At 43.8% G+C, this 24,055-nt stretch overlaps 1 protein-coding gene across 1 annotated transcript; it reads left to right on the top strand.

Annotated features, from left to right (window-relative positions):
* The first annotated feature begins 1,848 nt into the window (after positions 1-1,848).
* Positions 1,849-23,016, top strand: fbxo28 (F-box protein 28). Its single transcript, XM_028423901.1, has 5 exons — positions 1,849-2,039; positions 2,972-3,081; positions 16,493-16,631; positions 19,609-19,804; positions 21,813-23,016. The coding sequence occupies exons 1-5, from the start codon at positions 1,860-1,862 to the stop codon at positions 22,313-22,315; spliced, it is 1,128 nt and encodes a 375-aa protein (XP_028279702.1). The 5' UTR covers positions 1,849-1,859; the 3' UTR covers positions 22,316-23,016.
* Positions 23,017-24,055: the final 1,039 nt, after the last annotated feature.

The raw sequence follows: 24,055 nt of genomic DNA on the forward strand, positions 1-24,055 counted from the left end.
ATGGATTGGATTGGATTGGAAGACAAGACACCTGAAACGAGCGGAGCGTCAGTGCATACAAAATAAAACCGGAAATGAACGAATTTTCAAAATAAGACCTGGCTCGAAGACGGCCATCATGCACGTACCTCTCTGGTGCACAGAGCAGGAAGAGAGTGACAACCAGCCATACTCCTACAGTTTCCACCCGGAGGACTGGCTGATGTTTTATAGCTTCAGATGATTCATATTCTTCGTTTTAAATCAGAATCAGAATCAGAAATTACTTTATTATCCCTGAGGGGAAATTCTTGTTTGTTACAGACGATAATTGAAGCATGAAATAGAAATATATATAAATATCTAAATACCTAGACAGCATTTAAATCTCTGAGTTGTATCTAAAGAACATATTTACTCTGTATAGAAACCTTTACATAGTAAAGAGCAGGACATGAATGTACAGTGTCTGAGTGACTGTTACAGTTCAGAGTTCAGTAGTTTGACTGAAACGGGCAGGAATGACTTCCTGTGTCTCTCAGTGGTGCATTGTGGGAGTTGGAGTCTGTTGCTGAACGAGCTCCTGAAGCTGGTCAGCACAGTGTGGAGCAGGTGAGATTGACAGTCCAGTATGGTCTTTATTTTGGACCACGTCCTCCTCTGACACACCTCTGTCAGAGAGTCCAGTTCCTCTCCCACAACATGGCCGCCTTCCTGATGGTTCTGTTGAGTCTGTTTGTGACCCTCACCCTCAGACTGCTGCCCCAGCAGACGGCAGCACACATGAAGGCTCCACAGACTCATAGAACATCCTCATCATCGTCCTGCAGATGTTGAAGGACCTCAGCTGCCTCAGAGAGTAGAGGCCACTCTGGCCCTTCCTGTACACAGTGTCCACGTTCTTACTCCAGTCCAGTTTGTGGTTCAAGCACACTCCCAGGTGTTTGTACTCCTCCACCACCTCCACACTGACCCCTTTGATGCTGGTAGGGGTCACTGGAGCCTTGGTCCTCCTCAGATCCACCACTAGTTCCTTTGTCTTTGTCACATTGAGCAGTAGGTGGTTGCTCTCGCTCCAGGTGAAGTTATCCACCACGGACCTCTCATCACCACCAGTGATACATCCAACCACTGCAGTCATCAGAGAGTTTCTGGAGGTGCCAGGTCTCTGTGCGGTAGGTGAAGTCTGTGGTGAAGAGAGTGAAGAGGAAGGGAGAGAGGACGGTCCCCTGTGGAGCCCCGGTGCTGCTGATCAGTCTGTCTGACATACAGCTCTGTAGGCTACATACTGTGGTCTGCCAGTCAGATAGTCCAAAGGGAAACTGCCGAACTAATCGGTTGCTATGGGATTGTAAAGAGAAGTTACACTAATTTAACAAAAAGTGCATCAGAATGAAACCTCCTACCCAACCTTTAAAACAACGTATTAGTGCCAGTCTTTAACCAATATTACAACTTTAGCTATCATTCCAGGTATAAAGTGTTCAACATTTCAGCTTTTTCAGCTTTTAAAAAATGATTTAGCTTACCATGAAAAGCTTCAACTTTTCCAGTTCAACATGTTTCAGCAGATTAAGTTCAGATAGCAGATTCTCCAGCAATTCAGCATTCAATAATGCTTCAGCTGCTGCAATCAAACTTTCGTTTTCTTCAGGAAATGCTTTTGTAGTTATTATTGTTATTATTATTATGTCAACAGTACTACTTTTCATCTCATAATCACCATCGACTCATTAAAAAGCGGTTATTATAGTGACGTACCTGTCTTGTTTACTGTTATTGGCCCTTACTGTTCTGTATGCTTTTAAATGTATTGTAGAGACAAACAGCACGCGCTTCCCAGTGAATCGTCACTTCCGTCTCCTCCTTAGCAAAGCAAGATGGCGACCGTAGTAGAGAGAGTTGATGGATGTGTTGGGTCCTTGGACTCGGACGCGGTGTCACTTAGACAGTCCGCCTCTCCGCCGGACCAGAACAATCCTCTGCTAGGACTGCCCATCGTGGCAATTGAGACTATTCTCAATTTTCTATCTTACGATGAAATCAGCTTGCTGCGGTCGGTAAGAAGAACAAAAACAAGACAGCTACAGGGGGACCGTGATCATGCCAGTCACATACACTGCTCATTGCTATTAAACACTTAGCTCAGTACAATACTGCTAAAAGCGTGTGTTTAAACATCTAATGCATCCTGCATGGCTAACATTATGCTATCAGAATAGAACCTGGAATTCACGATACACCAGAAAGGAGCGATTTGTCTTAATGCAGACTCGGCCCCTCCTGAATGCATATTCTTCATCGTTACATGCTGCCTCTTTATTTCTTGAGGTTACGTAGACAGTTATTAGCATTGTAGTATCCCTTTGTCACCGTTCTGAGTCATTGTTCTGCATTCCGTGACGTTCTTTTTAAACTTTCTTCACTGTTGTAGTCCATGCAGCAAACATTCTGTAGTTTATCCTAGTGATCATTGTACAGGATATTTTTACACACATGAAAACCTGTAACTATGCAACTGGTTCCTAACTTGTTTGGCTGAGGAAAAACTAGACACACAGACTGCACTGTGGCATTATGTAGGGATACAGGCTACAGCTAGCTGGGCAGCATGGGTCATTCAGTAAAGGCTGTGTAACACATACATTACTTGAAGTATGAGTAAAGCTTTGCCAGAGACTCTTGCTGAGCTAGCCACTGGCCACTGCAGAAGTTTTGCCATTGTTTTTTTAAATTTGGCAGTAGAGGATAATGCAATAATAATAATAATTCTTTAGGACCAGGAAACAATTTGTAAAACAACTTCAGTGTTACAATGATGATAGTGCAGACTGGTGCCACTGTCCAATTTATGTGAAAAGAACCAAAGGTAGTGATTTTACAAAAAGATGCTGACAGTAACATACATACTGTCAATTCCCAAAGGAAGTTCTATGTTGGAAGCATAAGTAAAAGACTGTTCTACATGTGTGTGTGTTTCTGTTCTGTTCAGGTGTGCAAGCGCATGGACATGATCTGCCAGCGTGTCCTGAATCAGGGCTTTCTGAAGGTGGAGCGTTACCACAGCCTGTGCCAGAGGCAAGTTAAAGCCCAGCTGCCCAGGTCAGTAACACACTTTCACCTAGTTTGCAGGCAAAATCTGTCAACTGCTGATGTACACATGAAACAACATTATCACACACGGTATCAAACCATTCCAGCTGCCTTCATCTGTTATTGTTTGTGGGTCTTTCTGGCCAGAAAGAGTATGCTAGTGTTTGGTCTTGAAAGACTCCTGGCTAGCTGTGGCTTTATGTTTTGGGTCATCATTCATTTGCAATACGGAGCAGTGTCCTGCAGTGTTTCCCCACAGACCAGTTAGCAATTTTTCACATCGGTCAGTGGAGTCCGTCATCAGGGTTTATACAGATTAAATGTACACCTGTATGCTTATCTAATGACAGTTTTTAAGGCTACAAGAAGCATTTTGAATTAATTCAGTTAAATCTTAATTCTCTCAGTTAGTTCTGAGTGATAAGACAGATAAAGCCCATATGTCAACCTGTTGAAAATGTCTGGTAAAATAAAGGTTAAAATAAATAGTATATTATAACCACATAAATACATTAATAACATAAATACTATAATTAGATAAATGGAACTACTAAAGGTACAACAAGGCAACTAACTCATGTCATTATTCTTTATTTGACTATGGGCATATAACGTATATCTCAACCGTAACCCCGGTTCAGTGTGGTCTATGCTGAATTAGGGTGCGGGATGTTCCATTATCACTAATGTTGAGTGAACTCCAGATATTACCGACGGTCTTCTCTGTGCAAATATCCGCGGATTTAGGTTTTCCTTGAATAGTTTTAGGCATCAGGCATTGCATGGAAAGGATGAGCGGGCGGATCAGCCTCTGTCGGTGTGTGTGCATGCATGTGCGCTTGTGTGTGAACAAGAACGAGAGGGAGAGAGAGACAGAGGGGTGTGTCTGCAGAGCCCCAGCAAAACAGTGCATTTACTCATATCAAGTTGCAGAGACACCACGCACGTTTAATTTTAATTCAGCTGCTGCAGCCTACAATGCACAGCAGGTGAAGTGCATTATAAACTGCCTGACACATGTCAAGTGATCTTTTTCCGTTAATAAAGTTTTTATTGAGGCTTTTTAAAAATGCGAATAGCGAACACACGTTTTTTTAAAATTTCATGCTGGCAGCACACCGCGGTATTAAACTGGTACGAGCCCGTCCCCATGTGTCTCTGTTTGTTTGTAATTTTATCATGTTAAGAGCCTTGTGCAGTATTTATGTTAGAAGTTACGCATGGTAATAAAAACACCACCTGTGTTCACCACAGCCAGTCACATTTTCCGCTGCCAAGTTTCTCTAATGGAAACAATTAGAGTTATAAATGTAGGCTCAGACGGCACCAAACTGTTGGCTTGTGCCTACACCGCTCAGAAACTAAACACCATCTCAGCTCTGGCTCTTCCTCTGAAGCGCAGCAGTGTTCTTCTAAGGGACCCGGTCACAGGTGCGACTATAGCTCTGTCTCTCTCTCTCTTCTCCGTGCTGTCATGTCATGTTCATGAACTTTTTCAAACGTCTATTATACTACTGAAGTAAAACTGCAGATTCAAGCACACAAGGAATCAAGATGCAGAGACATGCAGGAAACTGTATTCCATAACGGACATCACTTGCCAGTGAATGCAGTGTGTGTGTGTGTGTGTGTGTGTGTGTCAGATGCAGACAGAGGCAACAGCTGATGACGTCACCAAAACAATAACAGGCATTTGATGAAGAGGCTCCATGAGGACTCTAGTAAACGGTGGACAGAGCTGGCAGCAGCAGCTCCGTTTGTCCTTAGATATGATTCCCATTAAAGTTTGATCATGTGTTCTAAATCACATTGAACTTTAAGAGTTACTTAAGTCTCAATACTGTATTTATTGTTTAACCGTAGGAGGCACACTTCAGTCTGTTTAAATTCAATTAAGTTTTATTTATATAGCGCATATTACAATCAGACATTGTCTCAAAGCGCTTCACAGGAACCACAGAGAGAGAGAGAGAGGATGAAGGAGAGAGAGAGAGAGGAGAGAGAGAGGATGAAGGAGGAGGAGAGAGAGAGAGAGAGAGGATGAAGGAGAGAGAGAGAGGATGAAGGAGAGAGAGAGAGGATGAAGGAGAGAGAGAGAGGATGAAGGAGAGAGAGAGGATGAAGGAGAGAGAGAGAGAGAGAGAGAGAGGAGAGAGAGAGAGAGAGAGGAGAGAGAGAGAGAGCAAACATGATACAGTACAGAGCAAACATGACAGCAAGATGAAACGGTGATTATATTGTAATAGATATCTATATATATCGTCAGTCCATAAGTAGGAATAGTAATTTGATAGTAATCAAAGCAAAGATGAGCAGCAGGGGCTGATGAAGTCGATGAGCACAGGAGAGATCAGGGGCCAGACTGCAGGTCAGTATGCAGGTCTGAGACCTGCAAAGAGAGAGCGAGAGCGAGGTACAAAACTACGAGGAAGACAGTAAACACAGATTATGAGACGATATTACCCAGTATGATCCAGACTAAGGAGAGTAGAGGAGAGGTCAGAGGGTGCTCAGAGGATCGTGTTTGTGCTCCCCGACAGCGTAGGCATAGAGCAGCATAGCTGTGCTACACACTAGGTCTAAGGCTAACTGTACGCCTTACTAAACAGAAAAGTTTTAAGTCTAGTCTTAAAGGTGGAGGCAGTGTCTCTCGGACCCAGATTGGTAACTGGTTCCATAATAGCGGTGCCTGATAGCTGAAAGCTCGTCCTCCCATTCTACTTTTATGAATCCTAGGAACTACAAGTAAACCTGCACTCAGAGATCTGAGTGTCCTATTAGGAACATATGGTACAATCAGGTCCTGCAGATACAATGGAGCAAGTCCATGAAGAGCCTTGTAGGTTAGAAGAAGGATCTTGAAGTGTATTCTTGAGTCCACTGGGAGCCAGTGAAGAGACGCTAGAACAGGAGAGATGTGATCCCTTTGGCTGCTTCCTGTCAGAACTCTAGCTGCTGCGTTCTGGATCAGCTGCAGACTGTTGATGGAGTAATGTGGACATCCTGACAATAAAGAGTTGCAGTAGTCCAGTCTTGAAGTGACAAAAGCATGGATGAGCTTTTCAGCATCACTCTGAGAGAGGATGCTCCTGATCTTAGTAATATTACGCAGGTGAAAGAAAGCGATCTTGGAGACCTGCTTAATATGAGAGACAAACGACATGTCTTGATCAAAGATGACTCCGAGGTTCCTCACAGTCGTACTGGAGGCCAGAGTAATTCCATCCAGAGAGAAAGTATTATCTGATAAACTAGTTCTGAGATGTTTCGGTCCAAAAACAATGACCTCAGTCTTGTCTGAGTTTAATAGTAAAGAGTTGGAGGACATCCAGTCCTTTATGTCCTTTAGACATGCCTGTAGTCTGACTAGCGGCTCCGTTTCTTCAGGCTTCATGGATAAATACAGCAGGGTATCATCAGCATAACAATGAAAGTTTTATGCCGTGCTTCTGAATGATGTTTCCTAGAGGGAGCATGTAGAGGGTGAACAGGATCGGTCTGAGCACAGAACCCTGCGGAACACCGTGGTTAACCCTTGTACCTGTGGAAGACACATCGTTAGTGTGAACAAAATGAAATCTATCAGATAAATATGATTTAAACCAGCGCAGTGCTGTTCCTGTAATCCTGATCTCATGTTCTAATCTGTGTAGCAGGATGCGATGATCTACTGTGTCGAAGGCAGCACTGAGATCCAGTAGAATGAGTACAGAGACGAGACCCCGGTCCGATGCCATGAGGAGGTCATTGGTGACTTTGAGCAGTGCTGTTTCTGTGCTGTGATGGGCTCTGAATCCAGACTGGAAAGCATCGAACAGACTGTTCCTACGCAGGTGGTCATTTAGCTGACCTACAACAGCTCTTTCGAGTATTTTGGAGATAAAGGTGAGGTTGGAGATCGGTCTGTAGTTTCCTAAGACGTCCGGGTCCAGTGAAGGTTTTTTAAGTATCGGAATGATCACAGCAGTTTTAAAAGCCTGTGGTACATATCCTGTTTCCAGAGGCAAGTTGATCTCTCCTAATATAGACTCTTCGATCAGAGGAATAGGATCCTTGAGGAGCCAAGATGGGATCGGATCCAGAAGACAGGTAGTAGGTTTAGACTTGCTGATGCTGGTGGTCAGCTCCGGGAGGCTGATGGGCACGAAGCAGTCCAGAGTTAGATCAGGATCTATTTCCAGAAGTGGCGGTGTATCCTCAGCGGTCACAGAGAGATTGTGGTTGATTTGTCCTCTAATAGTGGTGATTTTATCGGTGAAAAAGCTCATGAAGTCTTCACTACTAAGAGCTGCAGGAATGCGAGGCTCCACAGAGCTGTGGCTCTTTGTCAGCCTGGCTACAGCGTTAAAGACAAAGCGCGGGTTGTTCTTGTTTTCTTCTATTAGTGATGAATAGTAGGCTGTCCTGGCTTTGCGAAGGGCCTTCTTATACGTCAGCAGACTGTCTCTCCAGGCCCTCTGGGAGTCATCTGATTTAGAGGACTGCCACTTCCTCTCCATCCTTCGGGTAATCCGTTTCAGTGATCGGATATTTGAGTTGTACCACGGAGCTAGCCTCTTCTGATTTGTACCGTACTTTCACGACTATAAGGCGCACCTAAAAGTCTAGGATTTCTCAAAAGTCGGCCCTGTGCCTTATAATACGGTGCGCCTTGTGTATGGGTTGAGTACCAGACACGGGGACATGGTACGTAAACTACGTACGCTGGCAGCAATTCACCAATCAGCTGAACGCTACGGTACTGGCGCAGCAACTTCCAGCGGATTGCAGCTCGCAAGCTGTTTTTGCTGGCAATGTTGCCAACATTGCCAGCAAAAACATCCAGCCCAGCCACATCACCAACATGGATGAAGTCCACCTCACTTTCGACATCCCCGTGAACCAAACTGTGGAGAGAATGGGGACCAGCATGGTATCAATACGGACTGTAGTGGTGGACTGGATGGTAATGGACAGAAACTTCCGCCTATGGAAGAGAAAGACTCTGCCTAAAGAAATGTTTCCAGCAGGAGTCTTCGTTAAGGAGAAATGAGGAGACGAGGAGAAAATGGGAGAGTGGCTCAGGGAAGTTTATGTAAAGAGACCGGATGGTTTTTTTTCACGCATCACCCTCGCTGCTGATCTGTGACTCCGCGTAGGCCCGTCTTACCGCTGGTGTAAAAATACAGTCGAAGCAGATGAATTCAGAGCTTGCCGTAATCCCGGGAGAGTTAACAAAGAACTCCAACCGCTGGACATCGGCGTAAACAGGGCGTTCAAAGTAAAGTTGCGAGCGGCGTGGGAGCGATGGATGGCAGACAGCGAGCACAGCTTTACTGGGAGGGAGCGCCGGGCGAGTTACGTCAGTTATGTGAATGGATCGTGGATGATGCGTGGACTCATGTTTCTGCAGTGACTGTTGCCCGAGCTTTTGTGAAAGCCGGCATCATTTCCGAACAATAATAATAATAATTTCCGAACAGCCAGCCGGCCACGTGTGTGGCTGTGACTCTGACAGCGATGAGAGGGAAGCTGGCAGGTTTGAACTCGCGCAGTTGTTTCCTGTTTATTGTTGTAATAAATATTCTGCAGAGTCAGCCACTGGTAAGGATGAATTAGGAATCACTGTGGTGCAATTTATATCCGAAGATAGTCTTTATTTGTTAATGAAGTGTAAAGATAAAGTTGGAATCACAACAGGCATTCAGCATATGGGCATTCTGCCCATAGAAACACACACGCTGTTTCTCTGTCGCTGCCACCATCGAGAGAGAGGCTGCACCGGCTCCTCACTGATATCCAGCCGGTTTTTACTGAATTTACATACTGGTATGTTTTAGCGTAACCTGCGCCTTATAGTACTGTGCACCTTGTGTATGCGCTGAGGACAGAAATAGACCATGTAACTGACACTGCGCCTTATAATGCGGTGCGCCTCATGGTCACGAAAATACGGTAGTTTTCTTCTTCTTCAGTGGAGCAATCCTGTTTAAGACTGAGTGTAGTGTGTCTGCAGTGTTGTTGACAAAGCGGTCCAGTTCTGCAGGAGTAATTTTTAAGTTAGTACCCCCATCAGTACTTGGGACTGTGGGGAGTACTGGTAGGATTGCTGTCCTAAACTGCTTTACGGTGTCTTCAGACAGACGTCTGCTGTAGTAGACCTTGTAGACCTTTTCCTCAGGTGCTGGTAGGTCTGAAAGAGAGAAGTCAAAGGTTATTAATGAGTGATCTGAAAGAACAGGATGACTGTTGAATAATACTTTACAGAATTACATTAGTCTTCTTTTAAAGAAGACTAATTTGAAATCTAATTTGAAATCATCAGTCATTTACACAGAAACATGCAAATTAGTGTCAATGTAAAAACAAATCGTGATAAAATCGAGATCGTGATTTTATCATTAAAGAATCGTGATATAGAATTTTTGCCATATCGCCCACCCCTATTGGAAACTGAAACAGTGGCGCTTGAACCTGGTTCCTCTGTAATGCCCATCTTGCACCGTGAAATAAGCATCTCAACATGTGTGACCCCCATTTTATTCCAGTGTCAACACAAGCACACCTCCTTCTACTCAATTAGTTATCTTCTGTTTCTGTAGTGTATACTACAGTGTGTGCGTTAAAAGAGGCGGAGTTAAAAAAACACGATACCTGTAAGTTCATAGAACACTCATCTGCATTCCCTTCAGTTTGATTATTTATACAGTGCTGCTTGAAAGTTTGGGAACCCTTCAAAATTGTCTATACTTTGGCATAACTATGACCCAAAACTTCAGCCAAGTCCTAAACAAAGAAAAAGGAGAACCCAGTCAAACAAAAGAAAAATATTTCACTGTCTTAATTATTTATTTAGGAGACTAATCAAATATTACAGATGAAGGATTAGCAGGACAGATATGTGAAGCGATAATTCAATTCAATTCAATTCAGTTTTATTTATATAGCGCATATTACAATCAGACATTGTCTCAAAGCGCTTCACAGGAACCCCCCTAAGAGCACTGTGGCAAGGAAAAACTCCCTTTAAGAGGAAGAAACCTTGAGCAGGACCCGTCAACTTAAGGGGGAACCAGTCCTGCTGCTAGTCAGAGAGGATGAGGGAGAGAGAGAGAGAGAGAGAGAGAGAGGATGAAGGAGAAAGAGAGAGAGAGAGAGAGAGAGAGGAGCAAACATGATACAAACATGATACAGTACAGAGCAAACATGACAGCAAGATGAAACAGTGATATATTGTAATGATATCTATATATATCGTCGGTCCATAAGTAGGAATAGTAATTTGATAGTAAAGATGAGCAGCAGGGGCTAGTGAAGTCGATGAGCACAGGAGAGACTGCAGGTCAGTATGCAGGTCTTGAGACCTGCAAAGAGAGAGAGCGAGAGCGAGGCACAGAACTACAAGGAAGACAGTTAACACAGATTATGAGACGATATTACCCAGTATGATCCAGACTAAGGAGAGTGGAGGAGAGGTCAGAGGGTGTTCAGAGGATCGTGTTTGTGCCCCCCGACAACGTAGAGCAAGAGAGACTTCACGGGCCGGACTGCAGGTCATCATCCAGGTCTTGAGACCAGTGTGAGCCAGACTAAGGAGAGAAAAGGAGAGGTTAGAGGGTGAGAGGGTAACTGCTCAGTGGATCATGTTTGTGCCCCCCGACAACGTAAAGCAAGAGAGACTTCACGGGCCGGACTGCAGGTCATCATCCAGGTCTTGAGACCAGTGTGAGCCAGACTAAGGAGAGAAAAGGAGAGGTTAGAGGGTGAGAGGGAAACTGCTCAGTGGATCATGTTTGTGCCCCCCGACAACGTAGGCCTAGAGCAGCATAGCTGTGCTACACACTAGGTCTAAGGCTAACCGTACGCCTTACTAAACAGAAAAGTTTTAAGTCTAGTCTTAAAGGTGGAGGCAGTGTCTGCCTCTCGGACCCAGATTGGTAACTGGTTCCATAATAGCGGTGCCTGATAGCTGAAAGCTCGTCCTCCCATTCTACTTCTATGAATCCTAGGAACTACTAGTAAACCTGCACTCAGAGATCTGAGTGTCCTATTAGGAACATATGGTACAATCAGGTCCTGCAGATACAATGGAGCAAGTCCATGAAGAGCCTTGTAGGTTAGAAGAAGGATCTTGAAGTGTATTCTTGAGTCCACTGGGAGCCAGTGAAGAGACGCTAGGACAGGAGAGATATGATCCCTTTGGCTGCTTCCTGTCAGAACTCTAGCTGCTGCGTTCTGGATCAGCTGCAGACTGTTGATGGAGTAATGTGGACATCCTGACAATAAAGAGTTGCAGTAGTCCAGTCTTGAAGTGACAAAAGCATGGATGAGCTTTTCAGCATCACTCTGAGAGAGGATGCTCCTGATCTTAGTAATATTACGCAGGTGAAAGAAAGCGGTCCTGGAGACCTGCTTAATATGAGAAACAAACGACATGTCTTGATCAAAGATAACTCCAAGGTTCCTCACAGTCGTACTGGAGGCCAGAGTAATTCCATCCAGGGAGAAAGTATTATCTGATAAACTAGTTCTGAGATGTTTCGGTCCAAAAACAATGACCTCAGTCTTGTCCGAGTTTAATAGTAAAAAGTTGGAGGACATCCAGTCCTTTATGTCCTTTAGACACGCCTGTAGTCTGACTAGCGGCTCCGTTTCTTCAGGCTTCATGGATAAATACAGCTGGGTATCATCAGCATAACAATGAAAGTTTATGCCGTGCTTCTGGATGATGTATCCTAGAGGGAGCATGTAGAGGGTGAACAGGATCGGTCCGAGCACAGAACCCTGTGGAACACCGTGGTTAACCCTTGTACCTGTGGAAGACACATCGTTAGTGTGAACAAAATGAAATCTGTCAGATAAATATGATTTAAACCAGCGCAGTGCTGTTCCTGTAATCCTGATCTCGTGTTCCAATCTGTGTAGCAGGATGCGATGGTCTACGGTGTCGAAGGCAGCACTGAGATCCAGTAGAACGAGTACAGAGACGAGACCCCGGTCCGATGCCATGAGGAGGTCATTGGTGACTTTAAGCAGTGCTGTTTCTGTGCTGTGATGGGCTCTGAAACCAGACTGGAAAGCATCAAACAGACTGTTACTACACAGGTGGTCGTTTAGCTGACTTACAACAGCTCTTTCAAGTAGTTTGGAGATAAAGGTGAGGTTGGAGATCGGTCTGTAGTTTCCTAGGACGTCCGGGTCCAGTGAAGGTTTTTTAAGTATCGGAATGATCACAGCAGTTTTAAAAGCCTGTGGTACATATCCTGTTTCCAGAGACAAGTTGATCTGTCCTAATATAGAGTCTCCGATCAGAGGAATAGCATCCTTGAGGAGCTGTGAAGGGATCGGATCCAGAAGACAGGTAGTAGGTTTAGACTTGCTGATGCTGGTGGTCAGCTCAGGGAGGCCGATGGGCGCGAAGCAGTCCAGAGTTAGATCAGGATCCGTTTCCAGAAGTGGCGGTGTATCCTCAGCAGTCACAGAGAGATTGTGGTTGATTTGTCCTCTAATAGTGGTGATTTTATCAGTGAAGAAGCTCATGAAGTCTTCACTACTAAGAGCTGCAGGAATGCGAGGCTCCACAGAGCTGTGGCTCTTTGTCAGCCTGGCCACGGCGTTAAAGAGAAAGCGCGGGTTGTTCTTGTTTTCTTCTATTAGTGATGAATAGTAGGCTGTCCTGGCTTTACGAAGGGCCTTCTTATACGTCAGCAGACTGTCTCTCCAGGCCCTCCGGGAGTCATCTGATTTAGAGGACTGCCACATCCTCTCCATCCTACGTGTAATCCGTTTCAGTGATCGGATGTTTGAGTTGTACCACGGAGCTAGCCTCTTCTGGTTTGTAGTTTTCTTCTTCTTCAGTGGAGCAATCCTGTTTAAGACTGAGTGTAGTGTGTCTGCAGTGTTGTTGACAAAGCGGTCCAGCTCTGCAGGAGTAACATTTAAGTTGGTACCCCCATCAGTACTTGGGACTGTGGGGAGTACTGGTAGGATTGCTGTCCTAAACTGCTTTACGGCGTCTTCAGACAGACATCTGCTGTAGTAGACCTTTTCCTCAGGTGCTGGTAGGTCTGAAAGAGAGAAGTCAAAAGTTATTAATGAGTGATCTGAAAGAACAGGATTTTGAGACCACACTAGCAGGTTCTCAGCTTCCAGGCCGTAGGTGAGAACCAGGTCGAGGGTGTGACTGTGACAGTGTGTGGGTTCATTTACTAACTGAGAGAACCCAACTGAATCCAAGAGTGAGTTGAAGGCAATCTTCAGACTGTCGGAGTCGACGTCCATATGAATGTTAAAGTCACCCACTATAATGACTTTATCTGTGCTAAGCACTAAACTTGATAAGAAGTCTGAAAACTCCAGCAGGAACTCTGAATAAGCAGCAGCAGGTGGACGATACACTACGACGAGTAGAACAAATTCTGACTTCTTCCAGCTTCCGTGAGACAGGCTGAGAGTGAGACTCTCAAAAGAAGTATGAGTAGACTTAGGTTTAGGATTCATCTGAAGACTGGAGCGGTAGATTGCTGCCACTCCTCCTCCGCGACCTGTAACTCTAGGAACATGACAGTTAGTATAACAGGACGGAGTTGATTCATTTAAAGCAACATATTCTTCACCCTGTAACCAAGTCTCAGTGAGACAAAGTATATCAGTGTGATGATCAATAATTAGATCATTAACTAAGAGCGACTTAGAGTGTAGGGATCGTATGTTAAACAATCCACACCTGAGTGTTCTGTTACCTTGTTCTATGTGTTTGTGTGTGTTAGTGTGTATTTTTATGAGGTTATTATGATTAATATATCTTAACTTGTGTGCTTGATGAACTGTGGGAGGACGTGTGACCGTCACCACTTCAATAACATTATTAAGCTTAGTGTTTCTATGTGTATTTGTGTTTAATGTGTTTCTAACTGAGGGCGGCAGTCCTCCAGAAGCAGCAGAGAGGTGTGTAGGACAGCGACTCTGCCTCCTGGCCTCGACCCTGGGTTGTCAGGTTGGTCTAATAAACTTGGCTATGTTGCTAGAAATCAGAGCTGCACCACCCTGGGTGGGATGGATGCCGTCTCTCCTAATAAGGCCAGGTTTCCCCCAGAAAGTTTCCCAGTTATCTATAAAGGCCACGTTATTTTCTGGACACCACCATGACAGCCAGCGACGGAGCGAGGACATGCGGCTAAACATGTCATCACTGGTCAGATTCGGGAGGGGACCAGAGAACGCTACGGAGTCCGACATGGTTTTAGCTAAATTACACACCGACTCAATATTAACTTTAGTGACCTCTGACTGGCGAAGCCGGGTGTCATTAACACCGACGTGAATTATAATCCTACTGTATTTATGCTTATCTCTCGCCAGCAGCTTCAGGCTACCCTCTATGTCGCCCGCTCTGGCCCCCGGGATGCACTTAACTATAGCCGCTGGTGTCGGCTTTACATGCCGCAGAACAGAGTCGCCAATAACCAGGGTCGGCTTCTCAGCGGGTGTGTCGCCGAGTGGGGAAAAACGGTTCGATATGTCAAGCGGCTGGTGGTGAACCACGGGCCTTTGTTTCGGGCTACGCTTCCTTCGAACCGCCACCCAACCTCTCTGACTTCCCGGCTGCTCAGGGGCTGCCGGGGTGCGGATAACATCAGCTAAGGCAGGCTGGTCCGCACAGGCTAACTGCTGCTGGCTAGCTGCTGTGGCTACAGGTCTATTATCTAACATTTTGATAAAATCAAAAAACAGCATTAATTGTAGTAGATTGACAGATTCTAAAATGTTAAGTGGTGAACACAGGTGGTGTAGACATGTGACGTGCCTGTAGTAGTTATCTGTAATATTAGCGATCCGTGTTAATGTTTAAACTCTGGATTAATAAGTAGGGTTGGGCGATATTGGCAAAAAAATTAATCACGATTAATTGTGGCATTTAGCCGATAACGATTAATTTGACGATTAATTGATGACAATTGCACTGACATGTTTTTGACTCTAAATTGGCACAGTGTTCTAGCATGATACCGACAAATCATCAGTCAAGTTAACTACTTCATTCTAACAGGTTAAGCTGGTGAGTAGTGATTAGGCACCAACCAGCCATGGAAATATGTATTGATAACAGATGCACAAACTGCTTCAAAATAATAATGAAGCAAACATTTAAAGTAACTGTCCTTCAAATGTTTTTATCTTCAGGTCACAGAGCAGTGCATATCAACATTAACATTAAACAGGACAAATAAGTTCAGAAAAGTGATTATTAAAGTTAAAAATGTGTCTGTGCAAATGAACCTGTGACTGGAATATGTCCCACACTAGTGCATGTTTTCACTCAGACTGTAGAACAGCAGCAGAAAAAACAAACAAACAAACAAACTAACCGGACAATTTCACATTTAAATGTGTGTGTGTGCGAATCAACCTGCGTTACGTTCTTCCAGCGCTTAGTTTGGTCGTAAGCAGCACGATGACTAAACGTATCGCGGATTCTCGGCTGAGTGGAATTCTTTCCAATATCTGCTGGAGGAGACTTCGCTGTGGAGTCCGTAAATGAAGATCGGAGTTCATTCTTTTAATACAAGCAAAAATCCAGTTACTATGGCAACAACCAATGCTCCACGCTTCACCTAATGCATGTCACAGCACTATATACAGCTGTAGCCGGCGTTGTGTCCTTGTTGCGCTTTCTTCGTGCTCCGGCTTATGGTGACAGACGTTGAACCTCCGTTAGGATCGTGCTGCTCCGCATCTTTTAACTGAACACCACTGCCTTCCACCTATTGTTATTGTGCGCGGGTCATGGTGAGAGTAAGTTGTAACGCCGCACACAAAAATGCGTCATCTATCGAGGCACTAATCGCACACGATACGATTTTGCACAAGCCTATTAATAAGGTCAAGGGCTATTAACGGATGACATGTTTCTCTCTCTCTGGGATTAGGTTCTTTGTTTCTTATTAGTTTTAATGTAAAAAAAATCTTGTCATGTCTTTCTACTGTGCCAATAAGGAAAAACTTCCCTAGACACATCCACATCTCCAACTTGGAGATTTGAAGACAATATAATTTAAAGCCTAAAATATTCTACCTATAGTAGATATGATAATCCTGTAGTCAGTGTTATTCATTTAATCTGTAAATGGTCAGAATATATAATGATTTGGAATAAAAAGTAGCATTTGATTCATCTTAACCCTGTACTCTGCCTTTAAAAGTCACCTCCCTCGCTATCAGAATAATAAATAAAAAAACAGGTAAACTAGCTGTAGTGTTGCATCCCTACTCAAGTGATTAAAAACAGCACATCGGCAGCAAACCAGCAGCAACAGTCCTCAGGGACCCCTATTCCATTTTATTTGGTAAATCATGTCTATTTCCTTTTTAAATCTCAAGAAAATGTTTCTAAAAACTCTGTAAAGTTACAGCTTTTTTGTTCATTCCAAACTGTCTCCAGACGAGAGTCAGAGAGGAGAAACCATTCACTGGCCCGTCATGCCGACATCCTGGCTGCTGTGGAGACACGCCTCTCCCTGCTCAACATGACCTTCATGAAATACGTGGATTCCAACCTCTGCTGCTTCATCCCTGGAAAGGTTTGCTCAACTGCTGTTTTTCCTCGAAACGGCAGGATAGTAGTCATAAAGACAGATTGTCACTCTTGAGTGTTTGTGTGTGCAAGTGTCCACTGATGCCAGAGCACCAGCTATGCATGTACCAAAAGACCAAAAACAAAGCCACAACTTTCAGAAAAGAGAATTTTTGTACAATAACACAATAGTAATGTAGGTACTGATCAGTGTGCATGATCAGAACATGGACACCAGCACCCTGTTACACGAAGCAGAATTAGGGAAAAATGCTTATGCTCAGCATGAAATGAAGGCAAACCCAAGAGAGAGGTGTGAGTCAATCCCAGTGTAGAAATCAAGATAACTTATACTTGGAATCTGTTACCAAAAGCCTTACATTGAAAGAGTCACTTGGTAAGGAGTAATATGTAACAACAGTAACAGTAACGCTTCTGGAGAACAATTTAGCAAGTTTCCAGATTTAGCGAGAGAGTCGCTATGTTGGTTACACTTGTCTCTTGTGTCAGTGGGGAAAAAATGCCTGCATTACTTAATGTGCATGCCTATCTAGTTCCAATCTTTAAGAACAAGGGTGCAGAGCAACAATAGAGGTGTAAAGGTCATGAGCCACACAATGAAGTTATGGAAAACAGCAGTGGAAGCTAGGCTAAGAAGACAGTGGATATTTGTGAGGAGTGCTATTGCTTCAGGTCCAGAAAGTGCACTACTGATGCAATTATTGCTCTTGAGAATGTTAATGGAGCAGTACAGAGAAGGTTAGAAAGAGCATCTTTGTGTCTTTGTAGATTTAGAGAAAGCATGTGGCAGGGTGCTGAGAGAGGAGCTATGGTACTGTATGTAAGCTGTGGGTGTTGCCCCGGTGTTGCTAATCAATCTGTCTGACATACAGCACTGTAGACATACATACTGTGGTCTGCCAGTCAAATAGTCCACCATCCAGGACATCAGTGGGGCATCCACCTGCATCACTGTCAAATTCTCAGCCAACAGAGTGCCAAACACACTTGAAATCAAAGAACATGATTCTCACAGTGCTTGGTGCAAGGTGGTGTAGACTCTGTTGAGCGAAGAGATGATGGCATCCTCCACTCCTAGGCAGGGCTGGTAGACAAACTAGAGGGGATCCAGAAGTGGTTGGACCATGGGCTGGAGCTGTCTAGAGGCTGAAGGTTGAGTCTTTCTAGGGTCTTTATTATGTGTGATGTTAGAGCCACGGGCCTGTTGTCCTTCGGGTCACTGGGATGTGCCGTCTTTAGCAGGATGTCTTCCATACCACAGAGACTCAGGCTCAGGTTGTAGACATGGTGAAGTACCTCCCGATAGCTGGGGGGCACAGGCTTTCAGGACCCTTTGGCTTACATCGTCTGTGCCTGCAGCTTTGTCTACATGGGGTACAGGTAACTCCAAGGTGATAGCGGCCAGCCAGGGGGTCTGGGGACGAGTGTGAGCGAGGCCGCGCAGCTGAATAAGAGTCATTTGCAGGCTGAATTGGGCTTGCTGTGTCAAACCTGTTAAAAAAAACGATTCACCTCATTGCCCGTTACAGACCGCTATTAACTCCTCCACTGTTTGGCCTGTAACCAGTGATAGTTCTCATGCTACTCCACACCTCTCTCATGTTGTTTTGCTAGTTTTCACTTAAGCTTCTTCCTGTACTTTTCCTTGGCCTCCCTGATTTTTCTTCTCAGGTTCCTCTGTATAGCTAGTGCCCCCTAAAATGAGATCTGGGTCACGTTTGACCTATATACACGGTACACAGATGTATCGCCTATATGAGAAAAAAGTCCCCTGGAGGTGTCCTCTAAAACGTACAGAAAGTCTGCCCTTTTGAAAAAAACTGCATTTTGTGTTTCACACCATCATACTTTTACAGACTCCTCTTAGGGCACTTTTCCAATTGGGCTGAAAATTGGTGAGCTCAATCTTAAGCCCATAAGGACCAAAAGCGCAGAACTTTATTAGACACTCTGCCTGTGACGCCACCACAAAGAAAATTGATGTGTTTTGGCCTGTATCTCCAACATACTTCCTCCTATGTGGATGAAACTTTACAGACATTGTGAACATCTGACTCTGCACAGACTGAAATGTTGATATGATACAGTCACTGGCCCACCTGCTGGAAGGATGATCTGTCTTTTGTATCGGTGTATTTTCGTGTACTTCCCTTGCCAGTAGACAAGGCCCAGGACATTAAGGGGTGAGAGAATATACGTGACGCCAGGGGAGGTGACAGCAAGTCCCGCAGACCGCAAGGAGTGCGAGGGCCCATAACGCTGCTTGCAGATTTAATTCTGTCTTTTTTATTATTTCATATTTCCCTGCTCTTATTGTACAGTGCACATATGCATATGTATATGTATGTATATACTGTATATATATATATATATATATATATATATATATATATATATATATATATATATATAGTCAGAGGCCAGATTGAGATGGTTTAGACATGTGCAGAGGAGGGATGGTGGATATTGGTAGAAGGATGTTGGAAATGGAACTGCAAGGCAAGAGGTCACGAAGAAGGTTAAAGAAAGAGATCCAACGAAGGGCATGAGGTCAGTTGGTGTGAGAGAAGAGGACGCTGAGGATAGAGTTAGGTGGAAACAGATGATTTGCTGTGGTAAACCCCTGCCAGGAACAGCCAAAAGTAGATGATCCCTTAACCAGTAAATGGTCAGCAAAGTGATGTTGCTTATACTGTAACAAATGAAATCTAGCCATCTTTAAACAGGGACTCAAATCACAACTCTGGCTGGTAACTGTTAGCAACTATTTACATAATAAATATCTACCTAATTTGATCGCCCAATATAATGTGAAATCTCTACAGTGAAGTCTATAAAAATGTGATGAGTTGTAAATGTAAAACCAAACTAGGCTTTTGCAAAAGATGTTCTGCTGTCATGTGATGAAAGAACAACTGAAATTGTTGTCTTCTGTGTGGTCATGTGCTATTGTGTGTGACAAGGTGATAGATGAGATCTACCGCGTGCTTCGTTATGTGAACTCCACACGAGCCCCACAGCGAGCACATGAGGTACTGCAGGAGCTAAGGGACATATCCTCCATGGCCATGGAGTACTTTGACGAGAAGATTGTCCCCATTTTGAAGAAAAAGCTTCCAGGAGCTGACCTCTCAGGCCGTCTTATTGGCTCTGCACCAGGTAACAGACATGTATTTCTTCTGTATAATAACCTGAAATAATAACGGGAAATGCATGGAGCAGAAATCTCAATATTTCTATGAAAATCCTGGCTGTGTAATTAAAGTGCATGCTTTGTAGTTCGGACCTTGGCTCACCCAGAAATGCAGCACATTGTAGCTGACAGTGGAAACAAGTCTTCTTAATTGATAAATTGATTGATGGATTGATTAATTCATTTGAGATCTATCTAAGGCAACTGGGGTTGTGGTTTTCTTGAAGACGTTTTGCTGCTCCTCCAAGCAACTTCATTAGTTCTGATTGGTGGGGAAACAGGTTTATATGTGGTTATATGATGTTATCTATCCACAGTGGGTGGGTCTGTGTGATGTCTTAATTAACTTACCTTTGTTGGTTTTTCTGATTGTCTGTTGAAGCTCAGGTCTGTCTTAACAACTGGCTAAGGACTATGAAGCTGGATCAATACTCCAGAGAACAGAGAACTCCCTCCCCCCTGCAGACGTTACACCCACAAAATGACGTCATTTTTTCTCTCGGACCGCCCGTTGTGCAGCGCTCTCGGACACATGGCCCGGGCAGAACTTTTTCTCTCAAAGCTGTGCGTCAATTTATTGTGGGCGTGATGAATGTGTTGAAGCCAAGAGCTTCTTCAGGTGAGAACACACAGACAGAAGGAGGAAGCACAGCGACCATGGACAGTTTAGATGAGCAGCTGGCAAACAGCTGCTGGAAGGAGAAACACGGCACACAGAGAGAGTCTGTCCACAAGGTGGCGATAAAAAGACAGACAGTCATCCACACGTTCACAGAGTTAAACTCTCACAGACCAGAGGTCTGCTACAGTCAGCTGCACTGATCTTCTATCTGTTGTCAGCTGTGCGTCCTCTGCCCTGAACATGATCAGCTCGTTAGGCCAGGTAACCACGACTGTGTCACAGTTTACAACACAACTGCATTGTCAACCTTTAGTGTGTGATGTGCGCTCTGTAGGAGGCCGTATGAGGAGTTCTCCACACACACGTCTCGTGGAGTATGGTACCTCCGTGCCGAAAAGAACTTTTTTACTCTTACCACCCGTGGAGCGAGTTCTCTGTTCTCTGTTCTCTGTTCTCTGTTCTCGTGGAGTATGGAACAGCCTTGAGACTACAGGAAAGCTGTTGTGGTGTTGATTGGTGAGAAGCTTATGGGGAATGGATGGAAGCAGAAAGATGATATCTGATATGATAATGTCCACTACCTCCATTCATTTTTTTTCAAGTTTAACATAGATGGCTTCCCTGACTCCTCTTTAAAACCACCTGTCCTGTGGACATCATTGTCCTCGAAAGAGTGTCATTTTCATAAAATATCATCATATATACAGTTCAGTGCAGCCAGGAATGCTCAGGACCTGTACACTGCACAGAAGAATAGCACACAGAAAATCCACCTCTACAGGGCAGGACTCAGCAGTCCTCAAAAAACACTGCCCACATTTGTGACAGAGAGGACAGGTGGTTTGAAAGAGAAGTCAATGAAGCAATCTTTGTTAAGTTGGAAAATCCTTCTCTCGTATGGGTCGTCAGCCAGTCTTCACTAGTCCCATAGTAGTAACTCGGTTATTAACAGACCTGAGCTTTAACAGTCAGAATGACCAGCACATGTAAATATTGATACAGAGCTCTTGACATGTCACTTTGACACAAATCCACCCACTGTGGATATATAACCTCATAGGGTCAATCTATTGAAATGTCTGATTACCTGCAAGTTGAGAAGTTGTAATCCAATATAAAAAACATCAAGAAAGTCAAAAGTTTCACATTTCACTGTCATGCCTTACACAGACGTGACATGACTGTTCTTTTTTATACAGTAAATGGAAAACTATAAACCCAGGATTTTAAAGAATATTAAAGTCACATTTTTCTGACTGAATAATTTATTTTGTTCTTGTGTTTCTCCCTTTTGTCTAGCAAGAGCCTATGTTTATTGCGTTGACCTCTAATTGCCTGTCCTGTCCCCTTAGTGGCAGGTCCATCTACTTCTTTGACCACCATGTCCCTGCTTGCTAAGAACACACCGTCACGCTCTGAGATGACCAAGGTGCAGCAGCAGGTTAAGGTGAACGGTGCATCGATGACAGTATTACGGAGGGAGATGCAGGAAATCCGTGTCAAACAGTTAGAGCAGCAGAAGCAGCTGCAAGACCAGGAACAGAAGCTTCTGGAACAGACGCAGGTGATCGGTGAGCAGAATGCCCGGCTTGCTGAGCTGGAACACAAGCTCCGTGAACTGATGGACAGTAGTGCTGCTGCTATGGGAGGACCGCGGCCCACCACAGCTGTCCCCTCAACATCCAGCAGTTCTATTGCATCTTCCTCGGTGGCCAGCACATCTGCTACCGTCTTAGCAAGTGGTAGCGTGGCTGTAGCCTTGCCCAGGGTGCCAGAGGGTGAGTCGACGCTCAAACGTAACAGAAAGAGCACAGACCTGCCACGACAATCCAAGCGGCTGCGCAGCAAGAAATGAGAGACTCTGTCATTTAGTTTATGTTTTCTTTTTGGTTTTGGGGTCTGACTCGTCAGCTTACGCCCAAAGTCATTCCACACCAACAAGTATCACGTGTTTTCTAACACTGAGCTCAGATCGTCATCCAGGACTTTGCACAGACAGGGTCAACATTTGATTATTTAAGGACTGCTAAAGCATAATGTTTCTTATTCAACAAAACACAATGAAAACACCCTAACATACTGTGTTACTACTGAAAGCACACATTTTTCTAGCACAAATATATTATTTCACTTTTAAAAAGGCTAAATTCTGAAGCAGCATGACATAATTTTTATGAGGAAATTTTCTGTATTTGTTTGGTTTCAGTTAAAAATCCACATTTGTTGTCTGAGGGTCAAAGTACAGAGTGTAAATGCAGTGACAGAACACATTTCTGATGCATTTTATTGTTTTTTTTCACAATAATGGAGCTCTCACACAAGATATCACCTCGTTCTTGGTTTGGCTCTGCACCAGACATGAAAATAATATAGGTTGTCACCAGTCCTCTCTTTTTAGGCTGTTTTTAGATAGGACACAATGGTGGGGGCAGCATCGGTGTGTGCTGCTTGCCTGGTGAGGGTCTGCCACATTCAGGTTCAACAAATTTAAAGATCGCTGCTGGAATGTATGGAATGCATTCCAGAAAGGCAGCTAGTGAAGCACAGAAGATAAAATGAGAGAAAGTTGATTCTGTGTCTAAAAGTCTTTTCTTTTGGTATTTATTATGCATTTCTTCAACAATAACTGTCGTTATCTAGTTTAAAGAAGTATAGTTTCTACATGAAGTATTTTATAATGACAGAAAACATCTTTGTCCATTATTTTAACTATGTGCTGAAGTACACTACACACCAGGTCCTATCTGAAAGAAGCCTCAAGATCATAACTTACTCTACAGAGAGGCACATTAAATATTTTATTTCCACAACACATGCTACTAAACAAACCACAGAATCCACACAGTTCCAGGTTTACACGTTAAAAACCTTTAGTGCGTGTTGTTGGGTTTTCACATGGGTCCTTTTATTCACTCAATTAAATTACATACATTTTTCTAAGTGCAATATGAATCCCCAAAATTTGATCCAGGCTGATATTTTTATATTTTCTAATATCTAGATGTTTTTCCCCACCATTGCTGCTCTGTTTTATTTCTTCAATATTCCCAAAAAGAAGCAAGGATGAGGTCTTATGGAGGGAAAGGTTCAATGTTCAGGCTGCATTAGTATCTTTCCATTTCAGCTGGGCCATGAATGCGACATGTGCCACTGACATATGTTCTGACCCCTAGAGCCAATCGCTTTGATCTGTGTGAAGTAATCATGTAATTTAAAAGGCTTTATCTGAGATGTATCGAAAGCAGGTGCTGACGTACTATGGAGGACAAAATAACTAATCCGTACCCTTTGGATTACAAACCTCTTTGGTATCAATTCTATTCAGAACAAATGGTATGTAACTGCTAATGTCACCCCTCATCAGCTGGAGGTGCTTGTTCCTTATTTTTTCTTTATTGAACATAGTTTGAAGACAAAAGTTTTTACTATTCGTCTTCTGCTTCCTGAATCCTGTGCTGATATAAAAAGAATGAAATGAAATGTTGACGTAGATCTGAAAACACTGAAGAAACATGGACCTGGATGGATATTTTCAACTAAAAAATGTAACACTTAATGTCCCAGGTGTATTTGTAGCCTTCAGTGATTTGAAGTT

This window comes from Parambassis ranga, chromosome 15 (assembly GCF_900634625.1).
Source record: "Parambassis ranga chromosome 15, fParRan2.1, whole genome shotgun sequence".
NCBI lineage: Eukaryota > Metazoa > Chordata > Actinopteri > Ambassidae > Parambassis > Parambassis ranga.

Coding starts and splice junctions, on each gene's coding strand:
- fbxo28 (XM_028423901.1), top strand. CDS start 1,860: ATGGCGACCGTAGTAGAGAGAGTTGATGGATGTGTTGGGTCCTTGGAC. Junction 2,040..2,971: donor AAATCAGCTTGCTGCGGTCG/GTAAGAAGAACA, acceptor TGTTCTGTTCAG/GTGTGCAAGCGCATGGACAT. Junction 19,805..21,812: donor TCTTATTGGCTCTGCACCAG/GTAACAGACATG, acceptor CTGTCCCCTTAG/TGGCAGGTCCATCTACTTCT.